Source organism: Nycticebus coucang, chromosome 3 (assembly GCF_027406575.1).
Source record: "Nycticebus coucang isolate mNycCou1 chromosome 3, mNycCou1.pri, whole genome shotgun sequence".
NCBI classification, from domain to species: Eukaryota; Metazoa; Chordata; class Mammalia; order Primates; family Lorisidae; genus Nycticebus; species Nycticebus coucang.
The window spans coordinates 108110493-108137389 of record NC_069782.1 but is presented as its reverse complement, the minus strand read 5'-3'; the positions used below and the strand labels follow the sequence as shown (position 1 = coordinate 108137389).

The window sequence follows — 26897 nt, the reverse complement described above, 5'->3', positions numbered from 1 at the left end:
AGAAAAGAAAATTAAGAAAGCGAATACATTTACATAAAGACTTCAGAGATCGGCCTCTCCCTACCATCCCTTCCACCATGTGGGTACAGAGAATTTATCCCTTCCTCTATGTGAGGATGCAGCAACAAGGTGCCATCTATGAAGCAGAGAAGCCTCACCAGACACAGAATCTGCTGGCACCTTCATCTTGGACCTTCTAGGCTCCAGAATTAAGCTGGTGCTTCAAGGAAAAGTAGTGCACCTAAGGACAGACAGCCACCAGCTGGGGAATCAGGGATCCTGAGAGATGGGCAGTGTTTCATGTTTGCTCAGACTGGTCTCAAACTCTTGGCCTCAAGCAATTTTCCCACCTTTCACCTGTGTCAAGTGCTAGGAGTACAGTTCCAAGTAAAGAAGTATAAACATGGAGGCGGAGCAAGATGGCAGCCGAGTAACAGCTTCCTTGTATCTGGGCACCGTGAGTCTGGGGATATAGGACTCCAGGCATCTCTGGCTGGTGGGATCTGCCTATCATCACCCCTGAGAGGATACAGGGAGTCAGTGAGAGACTTCTGGACCCCAACAGGAGGACTAAAACAGTGGAAAACCGGCAAGTGGTCGCGTGTGTTCAATCCGTCTAAACCCGCCCGCAACTGTAAGTTCAGTAGCAGCGAGACTGCAAACCAGAAAGGCCTTACCTGTGAACTGTTTTGGTGTCTGTGGACTTGGCACTCAGCTGAACTGCCTTGGGGAGAGCCTGAGCGGGAGTGCGGAGAACTTTGGCCTTTGTCTAGGGCCCAGTCTGAGCCGCTGAGCCAGACGGAGCTAATAGTGTTTGGCTCTGGGTCACAGGCAGACATTGTGAGCCATCTGCCCCAGCAAGCTCCACCCTCAGGGTCGCAGAGCTGGAATTGGGTGGGAACTGGTAACCCAGCGACCAAGTAGCCTAAGGGCGGGGTCTGAGCCGCCTTGCAGCCCTAACCCTCGGGGGCAGAGGGAGACCAGTTTTGACACACAGGGTAAGTGGATAGCCACTTCAGCAGTGATTCCAGCAACAAGCACTTCCCTGAGAAAGCTTCTGCTCAGTAAGTGAACAAGTTCAAAGTGCCTTTTAAGTGGGCTGAAGAGAGATTTAGGGTGTCTACCTGCTGGGGTTTGAGAAACTAGCAGCCTCCAGTCGTATCAGAACTGTGATTAACATCTCATACCCCAGAAGACCACGTGTTGCCCAGACAATATTCAATAACATATACATACTGCTTTGTTTTTGGTTGTGCTTTTTTTTTTTTTGTTTGGTTGTTTTTTTTTGTTTATTTTGATGTTGTGGATTGTTGTTTTGTTTTTTAAGTTCAACCTTTTCCATACAGATCCTTTTTCTTTCTCAATTTTTTTAGTTTAATTTCCCATTTCTGCCTATTTCAATAATTAGAACTTCATTTTTGTTAGTGTTTCTACCACTATTATTTGGTTTTTCCAGCCAATTTTATCCCATAAAGTTTTCTGTTTGCTTGTTTTGGTTTGATTTATAGCATTTTTGTCTTTCCTCTCTACTTGGTGGAGGTGGGGTACTGTGTCTGATCAGGTTAGCAAAGAGCTGCTGACCTCAAGGGAAGCACCCTACTGAGCACCCCCAGAAGGTGGTTTTTTTTTTTAAGGTTGTATCAAAGTACCCTACTGTACACCTATATTGCTCTGTCTCCCTCTTTCTGTGCCTCTCTTCTTTTTGTCAATATTCCCTTTACCTACCCCCTGTCCTTTCTCTATTTCTCTTTTTTTTTCCTTATCACTCGGTCCTCCTTTCTTTCATCCCTTTTTTGCTCTTCAACCTTCTCACCCTTCTGCTCCTGTAACCCTTAGTCCACAGGCACGAGAACTTAAAGAGCAAGAGGAAGTGAAAGGAAAATTAGGGCAAGGAAACAGATAAAAGAAATCACCCATGAGGAAGAATCAGCAGAAAACTCCAGGCAACATGAAGAACCAGTCCAGAACAACCCCGCCAAGGGACCATGAGGTAGCTACTGCAGAGGATTCCACCTATAAAGAAATGTTAGGAATGACAGAAAGGGAATTTAGAATACACATGTTGAAAACAATGAAAGAAATGATGGAAACAATGAAGGAAACTGCTAATAAAGTGGAAAATAACCAAAAGGAAATCCAAAAATAGAATCAAATCAGAGATGAACGATATGAAGAATATAAAAAGGATATAGCAGAGCTGAAGGAAATGAAACAGTCAATCAGGGAACTTAAAGATGCAATGGAAAGTATCAGCAACAGGTTAGACCATGCAGAAGAAAGAATTTCAGAGGTAGAAGACAAAGTTTTTGAGATAACTCAGATAGTAAAAGAGGCAGAAAAGAAGAGAGAGAAAGCAGAACGTTCACTGTCAGAATTATGGGACTTTATGAAGCGTTCCAACATACGAGTTATAGGAATTCCAGAAGGGGAAGAAGAATGCCCCAGAGGAATGAAAGCCATACTAGAGAATATTATAAAAGAAAATTTCCCAAATATCACTAAAGATTCTGACACACTGCTTTCAGAGGGATATCGGACCCCAGGTCGCCTCAACTCTAATCGAGCTTCTCCAAGACACATTGTGATGAACCTGTCCAAAGTCAAGACAAAAGAAAAGATTCCGCAAGCTGCCAGGAGTAAGCACCAGTTGACCTACAGGGGCAAATCCATCAGAGTGACCGCAGACTTCTCTAATGAAACTTTCCAAGCAAGAAGACAATGGTCATCTACCTTTAATCTACTTAAACAGAACAATTTCCAGCCCGGAATTCTGTACCCTGCTAAGCTAAGCTTCAAAATTGATGGAGAAATCAAATCATTTACGGATATACAAACATTGAGGAAATTCGCCACAACAAGACCAGCTCTACAGGAAATACTTCAACCTGTTCTGCACACTGACCACCACAATGGATCAGCAGCAAAATAAGAACTCAGAAATTAAAGGACAGAACCAAACCTCCACACTGATGCAAAAGATAAAACTAAGCAATGGACTCTCACAAAATAAGACGAATAGAATACTACCACACTTATCAATTATCTCAATAAATGTTAATGGCTTGAATTCCCCACTGAAGAGACATAGATTGGTTGACTGTTTTAAAAAACACAAGCCATCCATTTGCTGTCTGCAGGAAACACACCTGGCTTCAAAAGACAAATTAAAGCTCCAAGTCAAGGGTTGGAAGACAATTTTTCAGGCAAATGGAATTCAGAAGAAAAGAGGAGTTGCAATCTTATTTTCAGATACATGTGGATTTAAAGCAACTAAAGTCAAAAAAGACAAAGATGGTCACTTTATATTGGTCAAGGGAAAAATACAACAAGAAGACATTTCAATTCTAAATATCTATGCACCCAATTTAAATGCTCCCAGATTCTTGAAACAGACCTTACTCAGTCTGAGCAATATGATATCTGATAATACCATTATAACAGGGGACCTTAACACTCCGCTTACAGAGCAGGACAGATCCTCTAAACAGAAATTAAACAAGGATATAAGAGACTTTAATGAGACCCTAGAACAACTGTGCCTGATAGACGCATATAGAACACTCCATCCCAAAGATAAAGAATATACATTCTTCTCATCACCCCATGGAACATTCTCCAAAATTGATCATATCCTGGGACACAAAACAATTATCAACAGAATCAAAAGAATTGAAATTTTAACTTGTATCTTCTCAGACCATAAGGCACTAAAGGTGGAACTCAACTCTAACAAAAATGCTCAACCCCACCCAAAGGCATGGAAACTAAACAATCTTCTGTTGAATAACAGATGGGTGAAGGAAGAAATAAAACAGGAAATCATTAACTTCCTTGAGCATAACAACAATGAAGACACAAGCTACCAAAACCTGTGGGATACTGCAAAAGCAGTTTTGAGAGGAAAATTCATCGCTTTAGATGCCTACATTCGAAAAACAGAAAGAGAGCACATGAACAATCTCACAAGAGATCTTATGGAATTGGAAAAAGAAGAACAATCTAAGCCTAAACTCAGTAGAAGAAAAGAAATATCCAAAATCAAATCAGAGATCAATGAAATTGAAAACAAAAGAATCATTCAGAAAATGAATGAAACAAGGAGTTGGTTTTTTGAAAAAATAAATAAAATAGATAAACCATTGGCCAGACTAACGAGCAATAGAAAAGTAAAATCTCTAGTAACCTCCATCAGAAATGATAAAGGGGAAATAACAACTGATCCCACAGAGATACAAGAGATCATCTCTGAATACTACCAGAAACTCTATGCCCAGAAATTTGACAGTGTGAAAGAAATGGATCAATATTTGGAATCACACCCTCTCCCTAGACTCAGCCAGGAAGAAATAGAGCTCCTGAACAGACCAATTTCAAGCACTGAGATCAAAGAAACAATAAAAAAGCTTCCAACCAAAAAATGCCCTGGTCCAGATGGCTTCACTCCAGAATTCTATCAAACCTTCAAGGAAGAGCTTATTCCTGTACTGCAGAAATTATTCCAAAAAATTGAGGAAGAAGGAATCTTCCCCATTCTATGAAGCAAACATCACCCTGATACCAAAACCAGGAAAAGACCCAAACAAAAAGGAGAATTTCAGACCAATCTCACTCATGAACATAGATACAAAAATTCTCAACAAAATCCTAGCCAATAGATTACAGCTTATCATCAAAAAAGTCATTCATCATGATCAAGTAGGCTTCATCCCAGGGATGCAAGGCTGGTTTAACATACGCAAGTCTATAAACGTTATCCACCATATTAACAGAGGCAAAAATAAAGATCACATGATCCTCTCAATAGATGCAGAAAAAGCATTTGATAAAATCCAGCATCCTTTTCTAATTAGAACACTGAAGAGTATAGGCATAGGTGGCACATTTCTAAAACTAATTGAAGCTATCTATGACAAACCCACAGCCAATATTTTACGGAATGGAGTAAAACTCAAAGCTTTTCGTCTTAGAACTGGAACCAGACAAGGTTGTCCTCTGTCACCTTTACTATTCAACACAGTGGTGGAAGTTCTAGCCAATACAATTAGGCAAGACAAGGAAATAAAGGGACTCCAAATGGGAGCAGAGGAGGTCAAACTCTCCCTCTTTGCTGATGACATGATCTTATACTTAGAGAACCCCAAAGACTCAAACACTAGACTCCTAGAAGTCATCAAAAAATACAGTAATGTTTCAGGATATAAAATCAATGTCCACAAGTCAGTAGCCTTTGTATACACCAATAACAGTCAAGATGAGAAGCTAATTAAGGACACAACTCCCTTCACCATAGTCTCAAAGAAAATGAAATACCTAGGAATATACCTAACGAAGGAGGTGAAGGACCTCTATAAAGAAAACTATGAAATCCTCAGAAAGGAAATAGCAGAGGATATTAACAAATGGAAGAACATACCATGCTCATGGACGGGAAGAATCAACATTGTTAAAATGTCTATACTTCCCAAAGCAATCTACCTATTCAATGCCATTCCTATCAAAATACCAACATCGTACTTTCAAGATTTGGAAAAAGTGATTCTGCGTTTTGTATGGAACTAGAAAAAACCCCGTATACCTAAGGCAGTTCTCTGTAACAAAAATAAAGCTGGGGGCATCAGCATACCAGATTTTAGTCTGTACTACAAAGCCATAGTGCTCAAGACAGCATGGTACTGGCACAAAAACAGAGACATAGACACTTGGAATCGAATTGAAAATCAAGAAATGAAACTAACATTTTACAACCACCTAATTTTTGATAAACCAAACAAGAACATACCTTGGGGGAAAGACTCTCTATTCAATAAATGGTGTTGGGAGAACTGGATGTCTACATGTAAAAGACTGAAACTGGACCCACACCTTTCCCCACTCACAAAAATTGATTCAAGATGGATAAAGGACTTAAACTTAAGGCATGAAACAATAAAAATCCTCCAAGAAAGCATAGGAAAAACACTGGAAGATATTGGCCTGGGGAAAGACTTCATGAAGAAGACTGCCATGGCAATTGCAACAACAACAAAAATAAACAAATGGGACTTCATTAAACTGAAAAGCTTCTGTACAGCTAAGGAGACAATAACCAAAGCAAAGAGACAACCTACACAATGGGAAAGGATATTTGCATATTTTCAATCAGACAAAAGCTTGATAACTAGGATCTATAGAGAACTCAAATTAATCCACATGAAGAAAGCCAACAATCCCTTATATCAATGGGCAAGAGACATGAATAGAACTTTCTCTAAAGACGACAGACAAATGGCTAACAAACACATGAAAAAATGTTCATCATCTCTATATATTAGAGAAATGCAAATCAAAACAACCCTGAGATATCATCTAACCCCAGTGAGAATGGCCCACATCACAAAATCTCAAAACTGCAGATGCTGGCGTGGATGTGGAGAGAAGGGAACACTTTTACACTGCTGGTGGGACTGCAAACTAGTACAACCTTTCTGGAAGGAAGTATGGAGAAACCTCAAAGCACTCAAGCTAGACCTCCCATTTGATCCTGCAATCCCATTACTGGGCATCTACCCAGAAGGAAAGAAATCCTTTTATCATAAGGACACTTGTACTAGACTGTTTATTGCAGCTCAATTTACAATCGCCAAAATGTGGAAACAGCCTAAATGCCCACCAACCCAGGAATGGATTAACAAGCTGTGGTATATGTGTACCATGGAATACTATTCAGCCATTAAAAGAAATGGAGACTTTATATCCTTCGTATTGACCTGGATGGACGTGGAAGATATTATTCTTAGTAAAGCATCACAAGAATGGAGAAGCATGAATCCTATGTACTCAATTTTGATATGAGGACAATTAATGACAATTATGGTTATGGGGGGGGAAACAGAAAGAGGGAAGGAGGGAGGTGGGTGGGGCCTTGATGTGTGTCACACTTTATGGGGGCAAGACATGATTGCAAGGGGGACTTTACCTAACAATTGCAATCAGTGTAACCTGGCTTATTGTACCCTCAATGAATCCCCAACAATAAAAAAAAAAAAAAGAAGGAAAGAAAAAAAAAAGCGAGATCCATCTCCACTGAAAATAGCAAAGCTGAGGCAAGAGGATCGCTTGAGTCCAAGTTGGAGGTTGCTTTGAGCTATGATACCATAGAACTCTATCAGGGCAACAGCTTGAGGCTCTGTCTCAAAAAAAATAAATAAATAAAAAAAAAAAAATAACCAAAGCCTTTGATACTTCCGGGACTACATAAAGCAACCAAACTGATAAGTTATCAGTATTCCTGAGAGGAAAGAGATGAAAAAGTTTAGAAAATTTATTTAAGGAAACAATTGATGAAAACTTCCTAGGACCAGCAGGAGAGTTAGATATTCAGATAGGGGAGGCCAAATGATTCCCAGGCAAATACACTGCAAAAAGTAATTTACCACAGCATATTATAATTGGAATGGCTAAAGTTGAAGTGAAAAAAGAATTTTAAAATTAGCAAGAGAAAAGCATCGAGTCTTCAATAAAGGAAACCCCATCACATTAACATCAGACCTCTTAACAGAAACCTTACAGGCTAGAAGACAATGAGATGGCATTTTCAAAGAGCTGAAAGTAAAAACTGCCAGTCAATAATTTTATTTCATATATGAATAAGCTTCATAAATGAAGCAGGAATAAAGTCTTTTCCAGATAAGCAAACACTGAGAGAATTCACCACTGTAGATCTGCTCTAGAGGAAATGCTCAAAAGTGTGGTAAGCATGGAAATGAAAAGTCAATATTCACCATTACAAAAATACATTTTCATGTGTTTAGAAAGTCTTATAAAACAATCAAAGGAGGAAGAAAAAGGAATTAAGGCAACATGACAGAAGTTCAGCAAACCACAAAGACAGAAAGAGAAAAAGAAAGAAACAAAGAATTTATATAACAACTAGAAATCAATTAACAATTTGACAAGAACAAACCTTCATATAACAATATTAATCTTGGGCGCCTGTGGCTCAAAGGGATAGGGTGCCAGTCCCATATGCTGGAGGTGGTGGGTTCAAACCCAGCCTTGGCCAAAAACCACAAAAAAAAAAAAAAAAAAAAAACAATATTAATCTTGCAAGAGAATCGCCTAACCCCAAGAGCTGGAGGATGCTGTGAGCTGTGATGCTATGGCACTCTACCAAGGGTGACAAAGTGAGACTCTGTCTCAAAAAAAATAGGCGGAACCTGTGGTTCAGTGAGTAGGGCACCAGCCCCATATACCAAGGGTGGTGGGTTCAAACCCGGCCCTGGCCAAACTGCAATATTAATCTTGAATGTAAATGGATTAAATTCTTCACTTAGAAGACATAGATTGGCAGAAAGAATTATTCATTTATTTATTTATTTACTTTTTGTTGCAGTTTGGCCGGGGCTAGGTTCGAGCCCACCACCCTCAGTATATAGGCCAGTGCCTTACTCACTGAGCCACAGGCTCTGCCCAGAATGGATTATTTTTTTCTTTTTATTGTTGGGGATTCATTGAGGGTACAATAAGCCAGGTTACACTGATTGCAATTGTTAGGTAAAGTCCCTCTTGCAATCATGTCTTGCCCCCATAAAGTGTGACACATACCAAGGCCCCACCCCCCTCCCTCCGTCCCTCTTTCTGCTTTTCCTCCCCCCCATAACCTTAATTGTCATTAATTGTCCTCATATCAAAATTGAGTACATAGGATTCATGCTTCTCCATTCTTGTGATGCTTTACTAAGAATAATGTCTTCCACTTCCATCCAGGTTAATACGAAGGATATAAAGTCTCCATTTTTTTAAATAGCTGAATAGTATTCCATGGTATACATATACCACAGCTTGTTAATCCACAGAATGGATTTTTAAAAAAAAAAATTCTAACTATATGCTGCTTACAAGAAATTCACCTTACCCATAAAGACACATAATATAGACTAAAAGTAAAAGAGTGGATAAAGATACTCCACACAGATAGAAATCAAAAGTAAGAGTAGTCATAGTTATATCAGATACATCGGACTTTAAATTAAAAACGGGGCTCGGTGCCTATAGCACAGTGATTACAGTACCAGCCACATACACTTACAGTGCAAGCCACATACACCAAAGCTGGCAAGTTGGAACCCAGCCTGGGCCAGCTAAACAACAATGATGACTGCAACAAAAAATGGCCAGGTGTTGTGGTGGGTACCTGTAGTCCCAGCTACTTGGAGGCTGAGGCAAGATAATCAACTTAAGCCCAAGAGTTTCAGGATGCTGTGAGCTGTGACACCATAGCCCTCTACTGAGGGCAACATAGCAAGACTCTGCCTCAAAAAAACCCAACAAAACATTAAAAACAGTAAAAAAGTACAAACAAGGTCATATATAATGATAAAGGGATCAAGCTAGCAAGAGGATATAATGATCCTAAGATGCACAAAAAAGCATTTAGTAAAATTCAACATCCATCTGTGATAAAAACCCTAAAAATCTAGCATAGAAGGAACATAGCTCAAAATAAGAAAAGCCATATCCAACAAATGCACTCCCAAAATCATACTGGAAATGCTTTCAGCTTTTCCCCTAAGAACTGGAACAACACAAAGATGCCTACTTTCACCATTTCTATTCAACATGGTGTTGGAAGTCCTAGCCAGAGCAATCTGGCAAATTGGAAAAGAGAAAGTCAAATTATCTCTGTTTTCTGATGATATGATCTTAAACCTAGAAAACCTTAGGACTCCTCATAAAGACTCCTAGATTTGATAAATGAATCCAGCAAAGCCTCATGTTATAATATCAAGTACAAAAATCAATAGCATTTCTATACACAAACAATGACCAAGCTGAGAACCTAATCAAAAACTCGATCCCATTTACAATTGCTGCAAAACCAACCAAACAAACAAAAAACCTAGGAATAAATTTAACCAAGATGGTGAAAGATCTCTACAAGGAGAAATAAAATCACTAATGAAAGACATTGTAGATGAGACAAACAAATGGAAAATCATCCCATACTCATGGATTGGAAGAATTAATATTATTAAAATGGCCGTACTGTCCCCCCCAAATCTATTGATTGATGCAATTCCTATCAAAATACCAATGTCATTCTTCACAGAAGTAGGAAAACAATTCTAAAATTCATACAGAACCAAGAACCATATACATGAATAGCCCTAGCAATCCTAAGCAAACAAACAAATAAACAAGCAGAAGACATCACATTACCTGACTTAAAATTATACCACAAGGCTATAGTAACTAACGCAGCAGGGTACTTGCACAAAAGTAGACACATAGGTCAATGGAACAGAATAGAAAACTCAGAAATAAAACCATAGACCTACAACCAACTAATAATAAAACTATTGATAATGGTTGTCCTAGCATATTTAATGCATTTTGTAATTAGTTTTCACAAATTCCCACATTATGCATGTTATTATCATACTCAGTTTAAAATGAGAAAACAGGCTTGGTGCCTATGGCTCAAGAGGCTAAGGCGCCAGCCACATACACCTGAGCTGGCGGGTTCGAGTCCAGCCTGGACCTGCCAAACAACAATGACGGCTACAACCAAAAAATAGCCGGGCATTGTGGTAGGTGCCTGTAGTTCCAGCTACTTGGGAGGCGGAGGCAGGACAATCGCTTGAGCCCAGGATTTGGAGGTTTCTATGAGCTGTGATGCCACGGCACTCTACCCAGGGTGACAGCTTGAGGCTCTGTCTCAAAAATAAATAAATAAATAAAATAAAATAAAATGAGAAAACAGGCTGGGCATGGCGGCTCATGCCTATAATCCCAGCACTTTGGGAGGCCAAGGCAGGAGGATCACCTAAGGTCAGGAGTTCAGGACCAGCCAGAGTAATAACAAGACCCTGCATGTATAAAAAATAGAAAAATTAGCCAAGTATGGTGGTGCACACCTGAGGCAGGGTGATCCCTTGAGCCCAGGGGTCCGAGGTTGCAGTGAGCTATGATGATGCGCTACACTCTAGCCCAGGCAACAAAGTGAGACTCTATCTCAAAAAACAAAACTAAAAATAAAATGAGAAAACAAAAGTTAAAAAATATGCTTTTGGTCACATAGCTGGCAAATGGATAATATAAGGTAAACCCAAATGGTCTGAACTCAGTCTTCCCTTAGTGCCTAATCCTTCCCTGTGCTGTACTGTCTATCTTAAGAGGCCATCTAGTTCATTTTAGACAAACAAAAAATCCTTAGTATATGTTTATGCACAGAACTGTAGCCCATGACTATTATCATTAGATTCAGTCTTTCTTGTTTTTTCCTAAAAAGCCCATAATACAGACATGAAATGAGTGTAGGCCATGTAATAATTTCCTGCCACTTTCTTTTCAACTGGATACTCTACTTCAAATGGAATGGAAGTGTCATTGTTCTTCATTATCCTGTTTATACATTACACAAATATTCCATGAGCCCTATACCATGAGCCTAATGATGAAGTAAAACCTCAAAGAAATCAACCAAGGTAGCAAATGTTAATAATTTGCCAGGCTAGGTGCAGTAATCATAGTAATCATAGCACTCTGGGAGACCAGGGCAGGGGGATTGCTTGAACTCAGGAGTTTGAGACTAACCTGAGCAAGAGCGAGACCCCATCCCTACTAAAAATAGCACTGTGATAGGTGCCTATAGTCCCCACTACTTGGGAGGCTAAGAGGAACTTTTGAGCCCAAGAATTTGAGGTTGCTATGAGCTATGACACTATGGCACTCTACCCAGGGCAACCAAAGTGAGACTCTATCTCAAAAAAAAAAAAAAAGCAACAAACCCCCCACCCCCCAAAATTGCCAGCAAGGGGTAGCAAATAGAGCTCCAATAATAACCAGAGTGAGAGTTTTTTATGAATTGATATCCAACTTGACTCTTTCATTTATTTATTTTTTATTTCTATCTTGCTTGACTTCATCTAGTTCTCACAAGACCCATACGAGGTAAGTTTTCTAGCCTGCCTTCAAAGATGAGGGGACAGTTACTTATAGGGAGAATAGGGTTGGTCAAACTCACAAAGCCTGTGTCTCCTGACCTGAAGTCCAGTCCTCTCTCTATGAGCTGAACAATTTCCTCCTAGTCTCTGAGATTCAGAAACTATTGACAAAGCAGAGCCATAAACAGTCTTCAGACTGGAACCTATATTCTGACCCAGAATCTAATAACTGCAGGAAAGGCTGGAACTTTAGAAGGAAGGACATTGCAACAAACATGACGACAAGTTTATATGTAATGATAACCTGAATCTTTTCCCAAAGAGAACTATGGCCATTTATTTAGGTAATTATACATTGGGGAAAGTGAAATATTTTTGGAACATTGTTGTTAGGGATTTAAAAAGCCATGGCCTCCCTTTTGAGTGGGCTTATATGAGGAGTAGGTAATATATGAGATCAGGGTCCAAGTCTGGATCACAGTGGGTCAGCTTGGTCCATGGAACCATCCAACAATCATTTCCCCAGTCCTTGATATTTAATTGAAGTACCCGTACATGATATTGGTATAACCTCCTACGATGTTCAATAAGATTTATCATAGTGGAGAAGGACAAGTGAAAGTCTTGTAACTCTACCAGCAGCAGCAGAAGCCGAGAGCATAAATCAAAACAAATATCAAATCCCATCTACATAGACTACTACAAGATCGTGAGGAATGAAGAGAGAGGGCAGGGTTATGTACTGACAGAGTCCAGCAACATGATCCAAAATAAAAATCAATTTCATAAATTGGTAAAGCTCTGTTAGTTATATAACTTAGTTAATATGCCTTTTTCTTGCTCTATACCCTTAGCCAGTCTTCCATTATTAGTGAACATTTTTACTTTTTATATATAACTCATTATATTAACAACCAAATGTATATAAATTGTGGACAATGTAAGTTAATTTTTTTCTTTTGTTTGTAAAGCACTGGATAATAATAACACATTAAAAAGATAATATACCACCATCAAGTGATATTTATCCCAAGAATTCAAGGATGGCTCAGCACATACAACTCAATAAACATCATACATGACATCAATAGAACGAAGAACAAAAACCATATGATTATCTCAATAGATGCAGAAAAAGCATTTGATTAAATTCAACATCCCTTCATAATAACAACTCCAAGTACCTCAACATAGTAAAGGCTATATATGACAAACCCACCGCTAACATTATATTGAACAAGGAATAGTTTTCCTTTAATTTCCTATAAGAACTAGAACAAGACAATAATGTTTACTTTACCATTCTTATTCCATATAGTATTGGAAGTCCCTGTCAAATAAATTAGGCAACAGAGGAAATAAAGGAGGCCTTAATTAGAAAAGAAGTAAAATTGTACCTGTTTGTAGAGGACATGATCTTGGAACTGATAAATTCATTAAAGTTGTAGGATACAAAATCAACATACAAAATCAATAGCATTTCTGTACACAAGCAATAAACTAACTGAAAAATCAGGAAGGCAATCCTATTTACAACAATTATTTTTTAAAATACTTAGGAAAAAATTTAACTAAGAAGGTAAAAGATGTCTACGAAGAAAATTACAAAGCACTGATGAAAAAAATACAAATAAATAGAAAGACATCCCATGTTTATATTGGAAGTATTAATATTCTTACAATAACCATATTACCCAAATAAATCTACATATTGAACACAATCTCTATCAAAATACTGATGACCTCCTTGACAGAAATAGAAAAAAAAAATCCTAATATTTATATGGAACTACAAAAGACCCTGAAAAGCCAAAGCAATCCTGAGGTGAGGGAAAAAAAGCTGAAGGCATCACACTATCCGACTTCTTCAATATATACTATAAAGCTGTATTAACCAAAACAGCATGATACTGGCATACAACAGACATACAGACCAATGGAACAGAACAGAGAACCCTGAACTTAATCCACATATCTCCACCCAAATGATTTTTGATAAAGGTGTATAGAACATTCATTAGGGAAAGGATACCCTCTTCAATAAAAGGTGCCAGGTAAACTCGATATCCATATGCAGAAGAATGAAGCTAGACCCCCATCTCCCCACTCTATACAAAAAAAATCAATTCAAAATGGATCAAAGACCTAAATAAAAGACCTTAAACAATAAAACTAATAGAAGACAACATAGGGGGAATGCTTCAGGACATGGGTCTGGAAAAGATTTTTTGAATAAGATAGAGCTCAAAGCAATAGGCTACAAAAGCAAAAATAAATAAGAGATTATATCAAACTAAAAAGCGTCTGCACAGCAAAGGAAGCAATCAATTGGGTAAAAAGACAATCTGTAGAATGGGAGAAAATATTTGCAAACTACTTATCAGACAGGGGATTCATATCTAGAATACGCAGGAACTCAAACATTTAAACAACAAACCCCCCCCAAACAATCTGATTTTAAAAAATGAGTACATGATCTGAATAGACATTTCTCAAAAGAAGACATACAAATAAATGGCCAACAAACAAGGGCTGGGCCTGGTGGCTCACACCTGTAATCCTACACTCTGGGAGGCCAAGGTAGGAGGATCACTTGAGGTCAGAAGTTTGAGACCAGCCTGAGCAAATATGAGACCTTGTCCCTATTAAAAATAGAAAAAATAGGCCAGGTGTGGTGGCACATGTCTATAGTTGCAGCTACATAGGAGGCTGAAGCAGGAGGATCACTTGAGCCTAGGAGTTTAAAGTTGCAGTGAGCTGTGTTGACACCACTGCAGTCTGGCTGGGGTGACAGAGTAAGACTCTGTCTCAGAAAAAAAGAAAAATTCATTTTGTTCTATAGATAATACAAATGCTACGGTATCACTCACTTTTTATCACTTTTTAAGTCAGTGACAACTTCAGACATATACTCACAGAGGCTTTTCCTAGATTGAACATGCATAAACACAGATATCTACATTTTTTGACTATTTTAGACAATGCAAAATTATCATTCAGTGAAGAGTCTCAAATTTTACACAAGAGATTAATGTATATGCAGCCACAGTTTCAAAATTGCGTTAAGCACTATATAAAATGCAAAACATATACTGCCTGCTTTCAAAGGCCTCACAAGCGATCTGTTTATTTAGATTAAGATCTGAGTAGCATTAGGGTATGCAGTTAAATGTAAAATAAGCTTTAAAAGTCCTAAAAGCACCAAGAATTATTATAAAAATGTAAAAGAGGTCATGTCCTGATGTAGGACTGAGTGGGCCCAGCCCCAAGTCTCTTAGCTCCGTGAGTAGGTTTGTAATTTTTTCACTTCTTTGAGCTTCACTTTCTCTCTCTGGAAAATAAGTTCTTGTGAGATGAAATGAGACCACATAAATCATTTAGCACAGCCCTTAGCACATGATAAGTACTCTGTAAATGTTAGCTGCTATAATTTCTATTATTTATTATTGGGAAAATATTACCAAGTAGCAAAGAGAAATATTGGTCCTTTCTGACATCAAAAAAACTCTTGAAAGGTCATCTTTCTCAAATTGGCAACTAAAGCTCCTTGGAATACTGACATCTTGGAGGTCATCTTTCTCAACTTGGCAACTAAAGCTCCTAGGAATACTGACACCAAATACAATTGGCATAACATATCACAGGATATTTCCTACAAACTGTAAGCACGCTCAGGCTCTAAGCCATCCATGCTTTCCTCTTCCGCAACCAATGGCATTTTAATTATCCCTAGAACTCAACATTCTTTGCTCCTGCCTTATGTTTAAAAATAATAATAATAATAAATACTTTAAAATCAACTTTTTGACTTTTGATATGGGCCCTGCAACAGATGCTGTGGAATGCAAACAGCTATTTATGAATACGAACCCAGAGCCCTGCTTAGGCCAGTTAAGGTGGTTTATGCCTGAACTTCCAGCACTTTGGGAGGCTGAGGTAGGAGGATCATTTGAGGCTAGGAGTTTGAGATCAGCCTGGACAATGTAGCAAGACCCCCTCTCCACAAAAAGCAAAAAAAAATTAACCTGGCAGGGCAATGTGCCTGTGGTCCTACCTACCTACTAAAGTAGGAGGATCACTTTGAGCCCAAGCGTTTGAGGCTATAGTGACCTATGATTGGGTCATTACACTCTAGCCTACACAACAGAGCAATACCCTATCTCTAAGAAAACAAAACAAACAAACAAATAAAAATCCTACCAATCAAAGAGCCCTGCTTGAGTGCCTAATAGAAGGAAAGGGGCCACTTCCTAAGTCAGTGAGAAATGGCAGATGTCAGTGATATCTAACTTTTCTCTTCCCCCTCTCGCTTTTCCTTTTTGTGCTTTATGGAGATGAGGTCTGAGATGAAAACAGTTTCTGCAAGGAGACATAATATGAATTTTAGAAATGTCTATCCTTTCAAATATTTTGATTCACTGGGTGGATTTATTACGAAAGCAACAATTTTTAGAGAAGTGGTCATTGAAAGCAAGTCTTTAGTGAGAGTTTTCCCTCCTTTACGTGAATGAAATAATAAGCTTGACGTGGGTGAGATGATGCATAATTCTTTTAAGTTAGAAAAGTCACCATGACCAGGTTCCTTACCTACAACAATGCCATAGGAAAAAAACAAAAAGTAGATGTTGGGAGCAAAACTGCTCAACATCAGGCCTCCAGCCACCATGAAGCCACTGAAGATTGTGACGGGTCTTGCTCCAAAAGATGAGACACAGAGACTGCAGACAGGACCTAAACAAAGAAATGAAACCTTCACTTATTGAACAGTAATCTCTTTCCCACAATCCAATGATCATCCATCATAAGTTCAAAATGATTCTTTCCACCATGAAACAACAAAAATAAACATCTTCTGAGTATGTGCAGTATGCAGACAGTATGCGAGGCATTTCACATCAATAATCTCGTCTCATTTTACTCTACTTTAACCTAACTATTGCTACCCCCATTTCTTTGGTAAGGAAATTAAAGGATGGTAAGATACATAGTTAAGAAATGAGGTTTCTGGAGTCAGATTTTATTCAAATTCTAGCTTTACGACTTGCTAGTTGTTGGATCTTGGGCAATTTATGTTTGATCTTCCCTCACCTGAAAATAGCAATAATAATACCCACCTCACAGTGTTACTGTGCCTTTTCGACCAACATTACCTAAAGTTGTTCTATGCATAAGTGGGCAACCGCTCATGCAATAGAATTTAAGTAACATTGAATTCTTTCCCACTGGGACTGTACCTGAAAAGTACCCATAATTAGAAAACTTGGCATACTAGAAATAAGAGAATACTAAGGGTCAGCCCAATAAGTCTCATTTTACATGGAAAGATTCTGAAGCTCAGAGAGGTTGTCCAAGTCCATAGTAGGAGAAAGAGGATTTGAAAGCAAAGAAAAGCATACATTAATTAAGTTGACAACAACCTTTTAAGGTACAAATTGTGATGTCCAAATTTCAAAAAGTATACCCACCAGAATGACTAAAGACAGACAATAGTGTTAGCAAGAATGTAGCATGAACAAAATTCTCATACACTGCTAGAATTATCTCCCCAAGTTGAATACAGCATACTATCATACTATCAAATCCAGAAGTCCCAATTCTAGGTATACGTCCAATAGAGATACCCACAAGAGTCACATACATAAATGCGCATAGCAGAATTATTTATAATAGTTAAAACCATCTCAAGTAGAATGTATCAGTAAATTCTGGTATAGTCAGTCAGTGGACTGTTATACAGCAGGGAGAGTGAAGGATGCACACTACATATCACGATTGGACATATCTCACAAAGATATGAAAATGCATCGAGCTGTTCTCTCATAACATGCACACTATTCTCTGTATATCTTGTACTTCTTTATAAAGCAACCTCCAACATAGAAATGATGAAATCCATCCACAATCTCATTGTTAGTAAATGGAAGAGCCTGAATCCAACAACTCCATATCCAACATTCTTCCCAATACAAGAGAATCTCTTAAACGCATGTATAAGACCAGATTATGGACGCCAAGATATAATAGCATCAGTCCCAATGCTTATGGCTCTCCCACATTTCTCCCCAGTCCTGAAATGGCCCCTGGCATGTTCATGTCCCCTTGTTTGAAACAGTGCAAAAGAGCAGACAGATATATTTATAGGACAAGCAGAGGAAAATATTCTGTGGCGGTGTTTTAAAAGGAAAATCCATTTGAAACACCAAACTTATCATCCACTGGTTGAGGTGTCTGTATACCCAATGAGAAATACTTAGATACTTCAAAAATAGAAATGGTCTTATAAGAGTCAAATTTCACAGAGGGATATTTGACAACAGAAGTCATGACCCTTCCCTGTTGTTACCAAACTGCATGGACATTGAGAGTCAGCTTTCACAAGTTTAACAGTACAAAGGGATTGAAATACACAGAGATTATTGTTGGCATACTTGAAAAGTTTCAAGTTACATCTTCAAGATAAGACTTTACATCTACACACTTTAATGCACGTTAATTCCACAAAGAAACTCCAGAGTTAGGGAGTCTAGGGGTGAGAATGAGGGCTAATTTCATAGCATTCTCACTATTCTATAAAATACATAGCATTGTTATTAATTGCATGATAAATTCTTAAATAAGTTGTGTCCAATACAATTTTTGAAAAAAATTTAAGCATCAGGAAGAAATGAGCAAAAATTATTTCACAGATAATAACAGCAAATTGAAAGTTATTTTTTAAGAAAACAAAAAACTCAACTTTCACACGGGCATCTACAGCTTATTTAGAGAAAAAATACCTTTGGGGGGGATGGAGTCTTACTATGTCACCCTCCTAGAGTGCTGTGACATCATAGCTCACAGCAATTTGAGCACTTGAGCCCTCAAACTCTTGGGCTCAAGTGATCCTCTTGCCTCAGCCTCCCAAGTAGCTGGGACTACAGGCGCCCTCCACAATGCCTAGCTATTTTTAGAGATGGGCGTCTCACTCTTGCTCAGGCTGGTCTTGAACTCCTGAGCTCAGGCGATCTACTCGCCTCAGCCTCTCAGAGTGCTAGGATTACAGGCATGAGTCACTGAGCCCCGTTTGTGAAAAAATATCTTGATGTTGGAGATTCAAGACAAAAGATTTTACATCTGATATTTTGGAACTTGGAAATGGTCCAAACACCTCAACTTAAAAATGAAGAAACTGGAACTCAGAAAATTCACGTGATTTGACCAACTCCAAAGTGAAGGCCAAAGTCAGCCCAACATTCTTATCAATTGAGAAGCAGTTTAATCAGTTCTTAATTTTTTTCTAGAAATCAAAATATCAGTAAAGAACATCAATGTGTTTTGTATTTAATATCTTCCAGATTATGTAGTTTTACGAGTTTATGTAACATGAAAACATAACCTTTATGATCATTTATTATTCAAAAAATTTGAGCAAATGATTTCACCCTCATCCTTAGAGCCAGGATATGTTTATAGATTTTATTTATATAGATTTAAGCCAAAATAGCCTCAGACTTCATCAATAATAATTAGGGCAAAATAAAATGAAGGGACCATCAAGTCACATTTACAAAATGACACATTCATGTGTTTAGTTTTTTGTAATAAAATGCCAAGCCTCCAAGATGATATAAACTGCGTATTATTATTCCTCAGCACTGGATGAGTTTCAAGAGACAAATTAAACCAAAGGATTACTCTCAGGGGAGATGTCTTATTAGGTTTCAGGTCTTTCACTTTGTAGAAGGAACCTCTGGAACAAAAGTTAGTTAACCTATAACACGAACCAGTGATTCCACTTGTGGAAACTCTAGAAAGAAAAAGTGGAATTGCTAGTTTTTTATTTAACAAGACATTTTTAAAAAGTAATAACTATCCATTACTACCTTGGACAGTTTTAATAGGGAAATGATGAGAAGGTTGTAATTTTACAATACAAAAAAGTAGGAAGATGTCAGAAACCTCACACAAACACACACACACACAAGCCTTACACATCATTGCCTTTATATTCATTTACCTTTAGTAAAAATTTTTCTTGAACTTACAATTGCCCATGTATTGGTGCTTAAGAGCTATTATTACTGTTGCTGGTATTGGTGATTGGGAGCCACTGTGGCTGTTACGACTTTCTGTTGGAGAGATTAATCTTGACTAATGGGTGGAATTGAAAATCCTGAGCTGGACTGGTCAGCAGCAGAGCTGGCAGACAGCACAGAGGAATGGCCTAAGGAGGGCAGAAGTCAGTGTGGGGCACTGGGTGGTGAACAGTTCTGTCCTTCCCTAGGTTGTATGCAGGGTCCTTAAAAGATCTTCTACCCTCCTGCACAATGGCCTGGCAACATTTTTGGCTCAATGCTGACATTCTCCCCCAAAAGGTAAAAACCGATATGTTAAGGAAAACAAATCACCCTACAAACCAAAGTGAAGAGTGAAGAAAGAAAAGAGGTTGAAGATGGAATTTTGAGCACTGCAACCTCTTAAATGCAAAACAAGATATGGAAAACCCTTTGTTATTAGCCATCTGCAAGTCAGACTGTCTGATATACTTTTCGGCCAATGACAAGAAAACTCTACCTAAAAAAGAGTCTTGTTATGCATCACAGGCGAATCAGAAAATTGGGAAGAATAAATTGCCTCTAAGGAAGTCAGGGAGAGTGATGACATTGCTTCCTTCAGCCTTTCAGGTAATTTGGGAAGAGACAACAGAGTTCAATTTTTGCTGGTTGTTAGGCAGCGTGGAGGAAGAATGCATTACAGATTTCTAAATATGTTAGCAGCATTATATTTAGCTCTGGGTTAATCAGACAGAAAGTGAATAGCTAACCATTTACTGAGAATCCATTAACGCCGTGCTGTACAATACAAATGTAAGGAGTCACACACGTGAGCTGCATACGGAATTTTAGACTTTCTAATGACAACATTAGGACAATAAAACAGAGATGGAATTAATTTTAATAACACATTCTGTCTAACCTAATGATATCCAAAATATTATCATCTCAATATTTCAACATCACTGAGATATTTTTCACTCTTTTTCGCACCAAGTCTTTGAAATCCAGGGTATAGTTTTCATCCATAGCTCATCACCATTTTTGAATGAGCCACATGTCAAGTGCTCAACAGCTAAGTACTGTACAACCCAGTGCTGGAGACTCATATCTCATCAGAAGACAGAGAGAAAACCACACGCAATCTCGGACCTAGACCAGAGGCAAAACCAACACATTTCAAGAGTGAAAGGCCATGGGCAATACACACGTAATGAAGGTTCAATCAGTGTGTCTGGGGATTGCAGAAGAGGGAACCAGGCCATGAAGTATGGTTATGTCAACAAAAGGAGTGAAAATGCATCTTAAATGGAGGAAACAGAAACACATTTGCTTTTGTAGTTTTGAAATTATTAAAAGATAGCTTTGAGAATGGAGTCATTCCCTTTGGGAAATAATGTCAATCTCCAGTACCTCTTTCCTCCTAAAAAGTTTCACAGTCCCAAGAGTGGAAGGATGGGCAGACCTGCTGCAGTGAATCCTTAAGTTGGTCAATGCACAGTAAGAAATAAAATGTAGCAGTAGCCAGCGTGTAGATGTGCCACACAGAAAGGATTTCCCAACAAAGTCCATCAGCTGGGCTCACGAAAGCCTTACATTTCCACCAAAATGCAGGGAGCCTTCAAATTGGAATGTTCCTCACTCCCTGCTCCAGCTAAGACTGTGAATCTTAAATTCATCTCCTTGAGAAAGAGAAAGGCACTGAGGAGGCACACCCACTCAAATCCTCGATCTCAGGTACACTTACACTGATTGCTATTCTGGTCGGCTGGTTTGGTGGTCTATAGAGATGGCAGAAAGTTTAGCCAAAACCCAGTCACACTGTCATCCGTTCTAAAACTACCTAGCACACTGGGAATTGGCCCATGCAACAGAATCTTCATGGCAGGTAGGAATTTAGTGCTGAAGGAGTTAACAGTGCTTGGGGGTAATGCCCAAACCCAGCTCTGCCAGCACTCACCACTCACTCAGCAAGTGGGGTTGGCAATATTGACTCACTCCATTCACCTGGGATATGTTTACTGACTCATGAGTCTGAAGGCCTTTAGAGCAACTGAGGACAAAAGCAGGTGTGGGGACTACTCTGCTCCAAGTACAAAACTACTGAAGAAAGATCTTCCTGCTGTTTTAGCAACTGGATTGTCTGAGAAGCAGCCTCACCCTGTTCCTTGAATTTGAAGAACAACATCCAGGCAAAAGGTGTTCTAGCTCATCTTAATGCAAGGCCATTCAGTTACCTTCCATCCCAGCTCTATTGACAGAGAAACAAGAATAGTATGAAACATACATTAACAGCTATATTGCAAGGAACTGACTTATGAGATTAGCCAGACAATACTTGCCTGGCTGGGCAAGTCCCAGATCGGAAGAGCAGGTCACCAGGAAGGGTATGTAAGAACTCTCGGGCTTGGTCTGAAGCTGCAGCCACAGCAGAATTTCTTCTTCTGGGAAAGCTCATTTCTGCTCTGAAAGCCTTTCAACAAATGGAATCAAATCCATGTGGATTATCTAGACTAATCTACCTTACATAAAGTTCACTGATGATGAACTTTATGCACATCTACAAAATACCTTTATAGCAACACCTAGATTAGGGTTTGACTAACTGGAGATTGTAACTTAGCCAAGTTGACATATAAAACTTCTATTCTCCATGGCATTCATAAAGTCTCAAATTAGTAGTTACCTTTTTCCTATTGCTTCCCCGGACTACAAACCCCTTAGAAGCATAGCCAGTTTTGTCTATCTTGGCGTCCACAGCACAGAGAGACCCTATGAGCATATATACCAGCGATAAGTTCATTCACAATGTACAACCCGGAAAGTTGCACCACCCCTTATACCCAGCTTTATTCATCCCAGGGATTATCTGAACGAAATAATAATTCAGGCAAAAGGAAGAAGTATTTTCTCCTCAATTATTCAGGTTTCAGGGAAAAGGAATTAAGAATTAAAGTTATAAAGAGTGCATATCTTTTCACACTTCTAAAATGCTATTATGAGCTACTGTGCAAATCTACGTTTATAAAAGACAAGGGGTAGGCCTTTAACTTTTAGACGCTTAGGCACAATCTCAGCAACTTCACAGCTCTCCTTCCTGCCCATCCTTCTAAGAAATGTCTTTGCATTTTATCCGTTGTATTTCTTTCGCACGTTCTAGAGTTTGGTTGGAACTGCCTGGGACAGTCATTTTATTTGTAAGTGATTTTGTTCTCCAATAAAACTAAAATTTATTGAGTACTTACCATATGCTAAGTACTATCTCAATTATTCCACATAACAATCATATAGGGTAGATACCTTCATTATCTCAAATTTAAAGATGAAGAAACAGACTTATTGAGTTTTTAACAAGAACCCTGTATTTTCATTTTGCACTGGGACCCACAAATTATGTAGCTAGTCCTGCTTAAAAGTGAAGAGGGCTATTCCTGGCCCTTGAGATAAGTGGTCATCTGCCCGGGAACTTGAACAAAGTATATGGCTGCAGTTAATTTTCAAAGACAGTTAGCTTCAGCTCTGATCAGCAATGCCACCCCCTTAAGGAAATCTCAACTTCCCTCAATCCTCAGCTCCTACCTGGACAGAATTGTGAAAAGAAACTTTGTTCTCCAAGTACATGCTAACTGAGACATTTCAATTATCTTTTTGACCCTTGCCAAGGTTATTTCTGTATAACTTAGAATTTCCTAATAGAAATGGTGACTAACTAAAGAACATAAAAAAAAATCTCTCTTCTCCAATATAGGTGGTTTTCTAGAAATCAATACTTTTAAATTCCTATATTTACATACCAATTATTATCCACTTATACTTTGATGGCTTTATAAATAAACCCTATTTTGAAAAACTCTCAAACAAACCTTGGGCAACCTTTTCCTTTTTTCTTGAGCTCTTAAAGTATTATCTTTTTAGTTGTTTAGGTATGTTTAGTTATCTTATCTGACACAGACAAATGATTCAGCATTGTTTTTCTAGTCTTTTAGTCTTGTTTGTAATTTATCACTTGGAAGTATTTGCTTTTTTTTTTTTTTTTTAGCAGCCCTCTTTAATATCCAGAGAGATGCATATTTAAAAGAAAGACTGGTCAATACATTCTGTATTAAACATATTTTCATGAAACCATTTTAGAGCCGGAAAACACCTTACAAATCGCCACCTTCAATGTCCTTATTTTCCTCATATGAACAGAGATTGTGACTTGCCCAGTAAGTAACTGGAAATTCAAAGCACATAGGAGGAGAGCCCAGGACACTAACCCTGTCTAGGTCACTACCTCAGCACATTTTATTTTTCTATTCAGATTAATATGAGGGCACAAATAATTAGGTTACATTGTTTATGTTTCTTTTTTTTTTGTAGAGACAGAGTCTCACTTTATGGCCCTCGGTAGAGTGCCGTGGCATCACACAGCTCACAGCCACCTCCAACTCCTGGGCTTAAGCGATTCTCTTGCCTCAGCCTCCCGAGTAGCTGAGACTACAGGCACCTGCCACAATGCCCAGCTATTTTTTGGTTGCAATTTGGCCGGGGCCGGGTTTGAACCCGCCACCCTCCGTATATGGGGCTGGCGCCTTACCGACTGAGCCACAGGTGCCACCCTACATTGTTTATGTTTCTAAGGTAAAGTTCAAGCTGTAGTTGAGCCCATTGGCCAGGTTTGTGCTGCAAACCCTTATCGTGTGCACATTAAGTAAGAGCTTACCATTCATCCTCCCTCTGCCGTGCTTAAATAGTTCTAAGTACAGTAGAGTGTTGATCACTAAATATTATTGCCGAGTTTAAAATATGAGTCCAGATATAGAAGTGGCATATATGATCTTAATGGTAAAAACAAAAACAAAATTTCTCTCCTTTTTCCTCTAAAGATGATAAGAAGAATCACTATTACAAAATATGCAGCTTTTTATGGAGAATATTACTTTTGGAGACAAGAAAATACATCATATATATCTTATATGTAACACATTAAAATCCTTAATAACATCCTCATCACTGTGAAACCCTTTGCTATGTCAGATTTTTCTTATGAAGTCATCATGAGCATAGTGTGTCTGAATCAGAGAAGAGCAAAGTAACCCATGAGCCGCTCAGAACCTGCTTAGAGCACTGCTGAGCATCACTTGAGCGTTTGGTCCTTGGATCACCAAGATGCCTTGCACACACCTGGATCGCTACCTTCATCTCCCCGATTCGTTCTTTCTCATGGATGTGTGTCTCTCACTGGACTGTGAGCCCCTCACGGGCAGGAACCATGTGTTTGCTGTTAGTCTTTTCATTTTCAGCGGCTAGTACACTGCCTGGCACATAGTAGACAATAAATGAATAAAGAAATGAACAAATGAACAATTGAATTGTCTTATGGAATGCCTGTATTTTCACACAGCATCGGTACAGTGAAAGAGTGTTCTAATATACACTTTTTCCAAAAAGAAGCCTCAGGCGGCACCCATAGCTCAGTGGGTAGGGCACTGGCCACATACACTGAGACTGGTGGGTTCAAACTCGGCCCGGGCCAGCTAAAACAACAGTGACAACTGCAACAACAACAACAAAAAAAAAAAACAAAAAAAAAAGCCAGGTGTTGTGGCAGGTGCCTATAGTCCAGCTACTTCAGAGGCTGAGGCAACTCACTTAAGCCCAAGAGTTTGAGGTTGCTGTGAGCTGTGACGCCACAGCACTCTCCCCTGGGCAACAGCCTGAGACTCCATTTAAAAATAAATAAATAAAATAAAACAAAAAAGAAAACTCAGATGCCTTGCACGGTGTTACTGATGCAGCAAATGTAATTAACTGGTTAAAGAATAAGAAGAAGCATAAACGTGCCCACTTACTTGCAAGCAAGCCAACTCCACTTGCCAGGGATCCGACCCAGGCTGTTTTGCCTTTTCCTTCACCGAAGGCATCCAGCCATTCTATGTACAGGACTCCGACGGCCAACGGCGATCCGTAACACAAAAACTGAGTGAGGAAGGAGACCAAGACGATGACCCAGCCCCATCCACCATCAGGGGACTTTTTAAGTTCCATTGTAAGACGAAGTCAAGGTGTTTCTCTGTAGGTCCTAAACAAAAACAAACAGAAAAGGAAAGTATATTTAAAGTGTAGAAGGAGACAGTATTTTGGATGAGAATATCTCCTTCTAAATTAAAAAACAGAAAGATGTACGTGGGAAAGCATAAAATATTACGGATATATCAAATTCACTTTTACATTTTTATTTATGATTTGAATAAAGTATGCATCCCCATGGTACAAATTTTTGTTTAATTATAAAAAGGCATACAGTGAAATGTCTCCTTTTAAACCTCAGACTTCTTCACTGGGTTCTCATCCTTGCCCTACCACAGGGAACTACTGATTTTAGTTTCTTGGTTTTTAGCTTCTTGGGTTTTCTAGGAAGCAGACTATTAACAAGAAGAATTATTAGGAGTGCTCTCCAGCCAACACCCGTGGAAGGGCTCAGATGGCAGGAGAAGTGGGCGCCCTTCACGTTATAAAGTAGGAGATTGCTCAAGTTAGGCTGACCGGGCAGAACTGCCCTGAGTAGGTGTGGGGAGCTGTCCCTTCACACCCCCATGTCCACCATTCCTGGATGCAACCACCCAGGAAGGAGTGGTGACCTGAGCTCAGGTGTCTCCACTCCTGCTGGCAGTTGAAGGCCATCGCCAGAGGTCCCTGCAGCTGGGGAAAGGAGTTGCACTCCTAAAGGGAACCCCCAGGAGAAACCGGTAGCACAGCACAACTTTCATCAACATGAGCATCCATCCAGAGTTCCTTTAAGAAAACCTTAAGCAGGGCAGCACTTGTGGTTCAGTGGATGGGGGGCCGGCCCCATATACCAAAGGTGATGGGTTCAAACCCAGCCCCAGCTGAACTGCAAAAAAAAAAATAGCTGGGTTATAACTGGGTTATAGCTTTCATGTGAAAGCCATAAAGG

The 26897-nt window shown here is 39.0% G+C and overlaps 1 protein-coding gene across 3 annotated transcripts in view; it reads right to left on the bottom strand.

Annotated features, from left to right (window-relative positions):
• The window catches only part of SLC16A9 (solute carrier family 16 member 9), a 65103-nt gene that overhangs the window by 12170 nt on the left and 26036 nt on the right, over window positions 1–26897 (bottom strand). For 2 of the 3 annotated variants that reach the window (XM_053583877.1, XM_053583876.1), the window contains exons 2-3: window positions 25792–26021; window positions 16512–16655 (exon numbers count right to left, since the gene is read on the bottom strand). In XM_053583877.1, the coding sequence (XP_053439852.1) occupies window positions 16512–16655; window positions 25792–25987 (340 nt within the window). In that variant the 5' untranslated portion in view covers window positions 25988–26021. The remainder of the gene's footprint in view (window positions 1–16511; window positions 16656–25791; window positions 26022–26897) is intronic. The other variant, XM_053583878.1, reaches the window with a different exon arrangement.